Source organism: Zea mays, chromosome 6 (assembly GCF_902167145.1).
Source record: "Zea mays cultivar B73 chromosome 6, Zm-B73-REFERENCE-NAM-5.0, whole genome shotgun sequence".
NCBI lineage: Eukaryota > Viridiplantae > Streptophyta > Magnoliopsida > Poales > Poaceae > Zea > Zea mays.
In genome coordinates this window covers 123612570-123621917 of record NC_050101.1, presented here as the reverse complement: position 1 = coordinate 123621917, position 9348 = coordinate 123612570, and the positions used below count along the sequence as shown (strand labels likewise).

General features: G+C 42.1%; 1 protein-coding gene across 3 annotated transcripts; it reads left to right on the top strand.

Annotated features, from left to right (window-relative positions):
* Positions 1 to 261: 261 nt before the first annotated feature.
* LOC100502502 (DCD (Development and Cell Death) domain protein) lies at positions 262 to 8729 on the top strand. Of its 3 annotated transcripts, none has more exons than XM_008650037.3 (5): positions 262 to 417; positions 899 to 1767; positions 7248 to 7364; positions 7482 to 7945; positions 8167 to 8729. In XM_008650037.3, the coding sequence occupies exons 2-5, from the start codon at positions 904 to 906 to the stop codon at positions 8486 to 8488; spliced, it is 1767 nt and encodes a 588-aa protein (XP_008648259.1). In that variant the 5' UTR covers positions 262 to 417; positions 899 to 903; the 3' UTR covers positions 8489 to 8729. The 3 variants fall into 3 exon arrangements, with proteins under 3 accessions (XP_008648259.1, XP_008648260.1, NP_001183909.1); XM_008650038.4 differs by having other exon boundaries at positions 262 to 780; NM_001196980.1 differs by having other exon boundaries at positions 268 to 349; positions 8167 to 8630.
* The last annotated feature ends 619 nt before the right edge of the window (positions 8730 to 9348 follow it).

The window sequence follows — 9348 nt, the reverse complement described above, 5'->3', positions numbered from 1 at the left end:
GTGAGCTATAAAAAAGTTGTTGGATTCCTTTTGAACTCATAAATTTCTCGCCATTTCAACAAAGATAAAAGTAATAATTGTTCTTGTCAATTTAATATTTATATATGGATTATATATTTATTTAATATTTTTTATTTTTATTTTTTGGATATTAAATATGGATGTGTGCATTGTAGCGATGAACATCTATATCATAAAGTAGGAGCATTATACTATTTTATTTAAATATAAATAGAGAGCAGGTAGAGGGAATTGAGTGTGAGAAAAGATCGTAACCCTAATCGGACAAAATCGGGCTATCTTCTTCCTATATATCCCGTCGCCGCTGCCTCGGCCGTTTCATGTCCAGGTAAAAGGAAAAATCGCCCCATCCCCTGACTATCACTGGCTCACTGCCCTTCCACCTACAGGTTCCAGGTATGTCGCCCCCTTCCTCGGCCGCTCCGCATAGTAGAGTCATTTCCCACAAGTTCTCTCTCGAATCGGTTAGAATGGTAGGGTTTCCCCCAAAAAATCCCTTGTTAGGGGTACGATTGATTCCCCCAAACTTCGAACCGGTTAGAACCGTAGATTTTTTCCTCAAAAATCCTTGTTAGGAGCACGGTCGATTCCCCTAAAATTCGAATAGGTCAGAACCGTAGAATCCCCCCTCCCAAATTCCTTGTTAGGAGCACGATTCTTCTCTAGATCCGATAAAATCGTAGATCCCCTCCCCGAAAATGTTCGTTTATATGCTTCTATCCAGCCGTGCGCAATAACTGTCGATTGTGGTGGATCCAGGTCTGCTATTCGTTTATATGCTTTGATTCATCCGTGCGCAATAACTGTCGATTTGGTGGATCCAATTCTACTTTTGTGGTAATAATTCTCGTCTCCTCCTCAAATCTGCACCGAGCAGCGGCCATGGTGAAGAAGCCCAACGGTGTCGCCAAGGCCACGGCGACCTCTGCTGACGCGGCAGCCCAGCCATCCAAGGAGAATCCGTCCACCCCTGGGTTGGTCAAGGCCTCGAAGTTTAAGAAGAGAAAGGTCAAGGCCAACCGTGCGAAGCAGGCAGTCGCTGCAGCAGCTATTGACGAGGTCGCCCCTGTAGGTGCAGGCACTGGTGATGGCGATGCATCTGCATCAGCGGCTTTACCGCAACCATCCGATGTTGCCGAGGCATTACTTGTGGTGCAAACGCCAAAGTCAACCACTTTTGCTGAGGCATCACCTGTGGCACAGACGCAGAAGCCAGCCACTGATGCTGAAGGATTGGTGCCTGCACCAATACCAACCACTGCTGTAGCATCAGCTTCGTCGCCAAAGCCAAAACCAGCTCAAGCTAATGCTGATGCTGCAGCTGCAATTTCTGCCAGCAAGGGCAATGGTGTGGGTGCTGATAATAGTAGGGGTGATGGTGAGATGAAGAACAAGAAAGAGAGGGCCATGAGTGACAAGGGGAAGGAGGTTATGGAGGAAGGAGGAAGTAAGGGAAAGGGTAAGGGTAAGGGGAAGAAGGCTGTGGTCAAGAAGGAAGAAAGGGGTGACCGTAAGGTTGCAGGGTTTATATTCATGTGCAATGCAAAGACTAAGAAGGAGTGCTACCAGAGTCGCTTGTTTGGGATGCCTAGTGGGAAGATTGAAATGGTCAAGAAGATTAGGCCAGGGGTCAAGCTGTTCCTGTATGATTTTGACTTGAAGCTTCTGTATGGCGTGTACAAGGCAGCATCACATGGTGGGCTGAACCTTGTCCATGAAGCATTTAATGGGAAGTTCCCTGCACAGGTAATTCTGCTCTTCCACTTCATAGATTTGTTTGCACAGAATGTAGTAATCTGGAATGTATTTTGTTTTGATCGGTTGTATGAGGGATGTGCTAGGATAGGGTTCACATGTGGTTTCAGTGTGATAAAGAATAGTGGAGATGAGTATATATGTTCTGCTGGGGCAATGGCATGCATGGATTATAGGTATTGGTGAACTTGTAAAGCATTAGAAATAGCAGTAGTGAGAGGTGTTTACCCTTGTTAGAAAATTCAGTGTTTTTAAATGTCGTAGATGGGTGTCACTCTTTATTAAAATAGTATGGTGCTATACACTCATGTCCATATAATTGAGAAAATTTGTTGTGTGCCTGGTATATGTAGTTATAAGGGTTAATTGTGATTCTACCTGGTCATTATCAAATAACACTTCACTCTTCCAATCATCGAAATATATGTTTGTAGAAAAATGCCTCCCTTTCAAATTTAGTGTCCCTTGTACATAACACGAGCTTGTCATGTTTTTGAAACGAGAATGGAGCAAGGCCTACCAACTGGTGAATTTCCATATTGCTCTTAGTTTCTAGAGATAGAGATATTTTGGGCTATTTTTTTCTTCAATCGATAAAGGTTGTGGATTTTCTCTCTCAAGCTTTTCTCATTTTGTCATTTATTGTACCAAAAATAGAAGGCTATCATACTTTGGGAAAATCTTTTCAACTTTTTTGGACAATCGAACCCAATATGCGCTAGCCCACCTTCATTCTTCTTTTGGGTCATTTTGACTTCTTATCAATGGTAACTTCATCGTGAATTAATGTATTTTAACTGTTTGTAGATACAAACATTGTTTTCAAGTCGGACAACTTGCTAGTCGTTCTGGCTGATCGATTTGGGCGATTAATCACGATTAGTCGGACGACTTAGGTGATTAATCGCGATTGGTCCAAATAGAGTTGGATGACTAATCGTGATTAATCGGATGACTTGAAAACGGTTGATACGAATGCTTTTAGCATTGATGTCTCCCATTTTAATAAACATTTTAGTAACTTTCCATTTAGTAACATCATTGTCTTATGCTGATAGACACGAACCTGTTGATTCTTTTTGGAGTTTACATATTATCCTAGTCTAGTATGATGCATATGCCCTCACGAGCAACTCACAATTACAAGTTTATAGGTACTTGGTGTAAACTCATTTTTGGGTGCTTGGGGGGGGTGTTATGGGTATTTGGTGTCAACTCATTTTTGATTGACATGCTAATGATGGAGTCATTTTTGGTAAGGCAGCTAGTTCCTTATAACAAGGCCTCAGAAATTAGCTACCGTTCAAACATGATTCCAACGTTCATCCCAAATTAGCATCTTTAGCGACATCGACCACTAGTTATGTTAGCGGACATTGGAATGTAGATGGTGGTGAACACAACATTGTTAGGATCAAGATCCTAGGTAGGCTCTATTGTATGATGATAGTGGTAGTGGTAGGATCAACCCAAAAAAACTATCATCCTAACAACCTGGAATCTGACTATAGGTACCTAAATAGGGATGAAACCGGGATGGGTACCAGATACGGATATGAAAACAGGACGGATTTTCGGTTACGGATACAAGTATTTTTTGTTGTCGGGACGGATACGGGTACTACTCGGATAATGAACACCTGATACGGGTAGGATACAGAATCATTGATACCCGATAAGTACCCGTATATATCAGGTCGGATACGGGTACCCGACGGTCGGGTACTCGGTGGCTACATGACAGCGTACTCTACCGTCAGTCTTGGCGTCTTGCGCATGCGGCCTGCTAGCCCAAGCGCCCTGGCCCATTACGCACAACAGCTACAGCTAGCAAGCATACCCATGCTAATTATGTTTGTGGACTTGTTAATTTATTTCCTAGCAGCTAGCAAGCATCATCTGGTAGCTAGCAAGAACACTTGAACATGATAATTAATTTTATCTATCTACTATCTGTTACTCCCTCCGTTTCTTTTTAGTTGTCGCTGGATAGTTCAATTTTGCACTATCCAGCGACAACTAAAACGAAACAGAGGGAGTATATATTTGTGGACTTGTGAATTATGCCTAAAAGAGGTGATATGCTACCATTTTTTTTAAATTGTGCTGGTTCTATAATGACCTTATGATTATTAACTTTAAACTACATGATGTCAATTTTTTTGTTTTACTTTTCTATATTTGAGCTATCATGTACATGATTATGTATCTCTTACTCCCTCCGTTCCAAAATATTATTTGTTTTAGATCTTCACTTTTGTGTCCATATTCAAATGGATGACAATGAATCTAGACACATATATAAAATACATACGTCAAATATTGTATGAATTCACTAACACTCTAAAACGAATACTATTTTGTGATGGAGTATTTTATTTGTTCGTTCGACGGTTGGGCAATTAATATTATCGGGACAAACTACCCGACAAATATCCGATATCTATTCGAGTAATATCCGTTATCTGTTTCCTACTCTCCCGAATTATTACCTGGTCTTGTCATGTATCCATCCCGAATTTTAACTATCCGTCTATCCGTATCCGGTCCCGTAACCGAGAGAAATACATTAGGGTGTAGGATATGGGATGAACTAGTATTTGACTGTATCCGCCCTGTTTTCATCCCTATACCTAAATATGAATTGAATTTTGAACAATCATTAATAATTGAATATGTTGGGATATGATAGTTAAAAAAACTTGGCCGGTAGGGGAAAGACCGCCGCCACGATATTAAATTAAGAAGAAGATCAATCGGAGCCCCGACCGAGAAAGGCCACCAAAGATAGTCCACGAAAGATAGTCCCTCGTGCAACATGAAGGTTCGCCCCCTATAGGCCAGATCTTTACTCGTGCTTTGAGCCCTCCCAGCCCCTACACGAGGATTCCCCCCCCCCCCCCCCCCCCCCCCCCCGCCCCCATAGGTCAGTCCATCTCGTGTGCACATGACCAGGGGAACCATTGAGTGATTGAGATATGGTAGTTGAGTTGGTATGTTATATAGTTGAATGCAAGGAATTCATCTTTAATGCTAACTGGTTTTTTGGTAATTTGGCCCTTATTAATTTTCAAAATTGCATGGATATGAAATGCTCAATTTTCTGCTTGGTTGCCTTTCACTAGATTTATTTTCATTCAGATCTTGAATTCCGTTTTTTGGTCATGTCCACACAGTGATCACTCTACTCAATTCAAATTGGAACTCTATTTTTAGTTTGAGAACCATTATGCAGTACTTAGTTTTTTTACACAATAATGCTTACACCAATTTTTTTGCACTCCTAATACTTAGTTTTTTTTCACAACAATGCTTACACCAACTTTTTTTTGCATTTCTAATTTGATGATTGAAAGGTTATGAGTAAGATTGTAAAGCAGACTAACTATTTTTTCAAGTTTTATTGGGGAAATTACTGAACTGTCTTAAGACTATATCCAAAAGCTTACCCATCCTCATACCTATATTCAAACTCCACTCTGCGAACAGTGCAGTCTACAGTGCAAAACAGTGCATATGGTTAAACTTTGGGTAATCTACTGCAGTCCCGCCTAAGTCTTTATGGTCTAACACCTGCAGTACCCCATTCCATATTTTCTCATTTTCGCTGACCGAGAAACAGTACTACCGTCTGGCTTTCACCATTACTTGGGTCATCCGACGTATTATTGGGATGTGTAAGAGGTGTGAACATGAGCGGGGAATAGCAGAGGTGTTATGATCCTAGATATGGGGGTAACCCTGCCAGGCTAAATTGACTTGAGGGAGACTAGACTATTGGTGAGGGGTAACACTGCCAGACTAAATCGGCTTGGATGGAGACTAGACTATTGGGGAACTTGGATTAGTTCCTCTACATTGCTTGATTCAAATTTAATACTGTCCCATTCTATCCTTACATAGATGAGGCCATTAAGAATCTAATCTTTATGATTAAGGAACAACCTGATATAATCTAATCTCTCCCTGATCTTTATCCCTGGTATGAGAGGTAGATGGGCTGGCTCTCGGGCCATCCATAACACTTCTGTCCCCTTTCTGAGCAGCTTGTTCTCAAGCTGCAGGAGACCCTCCTTAGGGGAATCACTTGACTTAACAGTTAACACAAAAATAAACCATTTTTACATCTTGGCTTAATTTCGTTATTAGTGACAAATTGCAAAATAAAGGCATACTCATTATAATTGGTGCATCTCCAATTGTGGGTGGCCCACATCCATAAGCACAAACAGTGGTGGACCCAGCCCAATAATGGAAAGTAAGGGGCAAATCACCAGCCATCACCATCACCAGATCGAAATGCCCAAATAAAAAATAACAAAATGCACACCCATCTGTCTAACTCCCTCAACACCAGCCATAACCAAATTCAGTTGCCCAAATAATAATATCACCACAGTTCACTCCATAGGCCAAATTGGCAAATCATTGCGCATGGCAGACCGGCAGAGGCAGAGCATGTTCTACAGGGCCTGGCTTCGTGTGCAGCCTAGCTGCCAGCCTGCTGAGGTGCTGCCTGCCACACGTGGGGTGCTGTGGCACCAGCCAGGAGTAGGAGCGCGGAGGCCGGGAGGGTTAGAGTGTGGAAGGCAGGACTCCGAGTCTGGGAGGGGGAGCCACTACCACACACGGGGCATCCTGTCTTTGGGTTTGGAGATTGGCGAGTGACAAGCGGTGTGAATGCCTAATACCCTCCCTCGGATGTCCCACACGAGAGCTCTAGGACATCCCAATTCACCTGAGGAGGTTATGTCGAGCAGTCGGCCTGCTGCAGCTCCCGTCTTCTTCCTCGGACAGTTGCACTCGGACGCTTGACAACCTCACTCTGGTCTCCGAGGGCTGGGGCAGTGCTCTGAGCACAAAGACAAAGGATAAAGGGAAGCTTCCTTGGCTCACAACCTTGTATGCTATATAGAAGATGAGTGAATTTTTGCTGAGGCTGCAGTGAACTCAGAGACACTTGTTGGCTAGCTTGTCTTGGCAAGTTAAAGGAGACGAAGGTTGGGTATGTAGATGCCACTGTGTTTAATCATTGAGTACTATGAGGGATTTGAAAATGCGTAGAACTTGCAATTGCTAGACGGGTAAGGAATGAATTGATATGTAGGTGAGTTTTGAAAGTACACCTAACTTGCAAGCTGGGTTTTCAATCCCTGGGTATGTATTGGTATTTAGTTGACTTCATTAACCTGGACCTATAAACCTTTTGACACAGAATTGGATTCTAGGCTGTGGTGTCTCTATTTTTCCCCCTTTCTAGAGCTTTCATGATCAAGAGTGGTGTTTCTCAGTTCAATCCCAGCTTCTGCTTCCCCACAAAATTGCAGATAGTCTTAGTTCTTGGCAGTACTTGCCTTTTTTCATATGGAGAAGCTAAAACAGAAAATGTTCTAAACAGGCCTCAGAAAGACCATTCTGTTGAATATGCATCATCATTCTGGTATTAAAACTATGTTATATGTGTAATGCAGGTTAAGTTTAAGATTGATAAAGATTGCCGTCCTCTCCCTGAGAGTAGTCTCAAGCAAGCCATCAAGGAAAATTACAATGCAAAGAGCAAATTTGATCCAGAGCTCACCACAAAACAAGTGAGGGTTTTGGACTCATGCTGCAAATATTAGTCAAATAGTGGTTCAGGGATTTCAAGCATTAACATAATGCTAGTTTATATTCTATATAATACTATGAATATGTGATACATGCAGGTCCAAAGGTTACTTTTGCTGTTTAAGCCTGTTAGTGCACCTCAATCTGTTTCAAATAATCACCTTGGAGAAAGGCGCCACTATGAAAAACGAAGGAAGCCACGCCATTTTGAAGAAAGGCGGCCTATTGAAGCAGCGCGTCGGCCACGATTTGATGAGGAAAGGCGCCCTGCGGTTAGACATGTTCCTTTTGAGGATCCATACAGGGCACCACGCTATGCTCCAGTTCCTGTTGACTCTCAGCATGGCCATTCTTTGGCTAGTGATCACCACAGATATTATCAACCAGCACTTACACCTGAGCCTCGGCAGCTTCCTCTTGTTCTAGAGCCTCGATATGTTCCGCCGGCCCTAGATCATCATCATGTGCCAGAGCTTCGACATGCCCCACCTGCATATTATCGCACTTTGGCTCCATCTGGTGATTCATACTATCGGTCTGTTGAGAATCTGGTGCCTGAGCGGTAAGTTATGAACCGACTTCCTCTTTTTGTTTCAGTTTGCATACAGCATATTGTTCTATCTACCATCTAAGTTATATGCTTTTAGCACTATGGGTGTCATGATGTGTTGGAAGTTGGGGGCCCCAAAATTTTACATGGTGTTATGGTTTACAAAACGCATTGTATATGTCTGCTAGAAGTACATGGTATTCCCTTGACTAATTGAAATTGTTTACTCTCAGATATGCAGACAGAACCATGGCTGACTTGACCACTAGAGATCCAATTATTAGGGATCACACAGCACTACCAGGGGAGGCACTTGCTCGAGCAGACCGCTTGGATGATCTCTACCGTTCTGATCGTGTGGAGGAACTCTACCGTTCTGATCGACTTGTTAACCGTGCTGTGGACCGCCCTCATCCAGCCTATTTTACAGCTGCTTATGAGACCAACCCTGCTTATGCTGAAACGAGCATTAGGCCTGTCTCTGCAAGGGTCAATGGACCCAGTGCGGCAGTTTCGTCACTCTATTCCTTCAGTGGTGGCCCAGTATATCGGTAATGAATGATCATGGCTCTGTTGAAAGCCTTAGCCAGACTAAGAAGACAGGGTATTCGTCTCTTTAACTGCAACTGTTGTTTGCCTTAGCTTCTATTCGGTATTTTCTTAAATATCCTTCCCTGGATGAATGACATTCGTTATCAAGACTTGATGGTCTAAACTGTCGAAATTATGTACTGTACTTGGCGTGCTTTGAAGCTCACTTCGTTCTGTGAATGGATCGATGCACGTATTGGTAGCATTTGCTTGTTCTGCCCTTCAGATTGGTTGCTACTTGCTAAACTGAGTAGGGCTACCTCATGCAGTGGTCATTTCTTAGGATCTGTGTATATGCTTATCCTAATATACAGGACGTTAGGGTTGATATCTGACGATTTGCATTTGTGGTCATGAGTTTTACTGATTCAAGTTTTCTTACTTGACAGTGCGCGATCTTACCACATCTGTTTTGCACCTACCAACAAAAAAGCGGTTTCTCTCGCTTGTGTCTAGCGTCTAGGTAGGGGTTGTAACGGATTCTTCACGGGTCTTAAATTAATTTAACAGACCGTTCGAATTAGAATTTACTTAATAACGTAGTCTATCTGACTTCAAATTTAGCGTTCCACCACCTACCAAAACTTAGATATAAGGCCCTATATTGTTATTTTCACTGTGAGGAATTGAAATATAACTAATGGAGTAGTCTATTTTTTTGAATATAACTAATGGAGTAGTCTATTTTTTTAGAACTAGACATTCCAAAACTTTTTAAAGTTTCTATATAAGTCTCTCAAATTCATGAGAAAGAAATAAAAATTGATTCTGTAGATTTGTATGCTATTTTTCTAATGTATAACTTATAGTATATTTTTTTACTT

Bases quoted from the DNA above. Each gene is read 5' to 3' on its own strand.
- LOC100502502 (XM_008650037.3), top strand. From the start codon at position 904: ATGGTGAAGAAGCCCAACGGTGTCGCCAAGGCCACGGCGACCTCTGCT. The intron at 1,768-7,247 runs GTAATTCTGCTC...TGTGTAATGCAG, and splicing joins ATGGGAAGTTCCCTGCACAG to GTTAAGTTTAAGATTGATAA. The intron at 7,365-7,481 runs GTGAGGGTTTTG...TGATACATGCAG, and splicing joins CAGAGCTCACCACAAAACAA to GTCCAAAGGTTACTTTTGCT.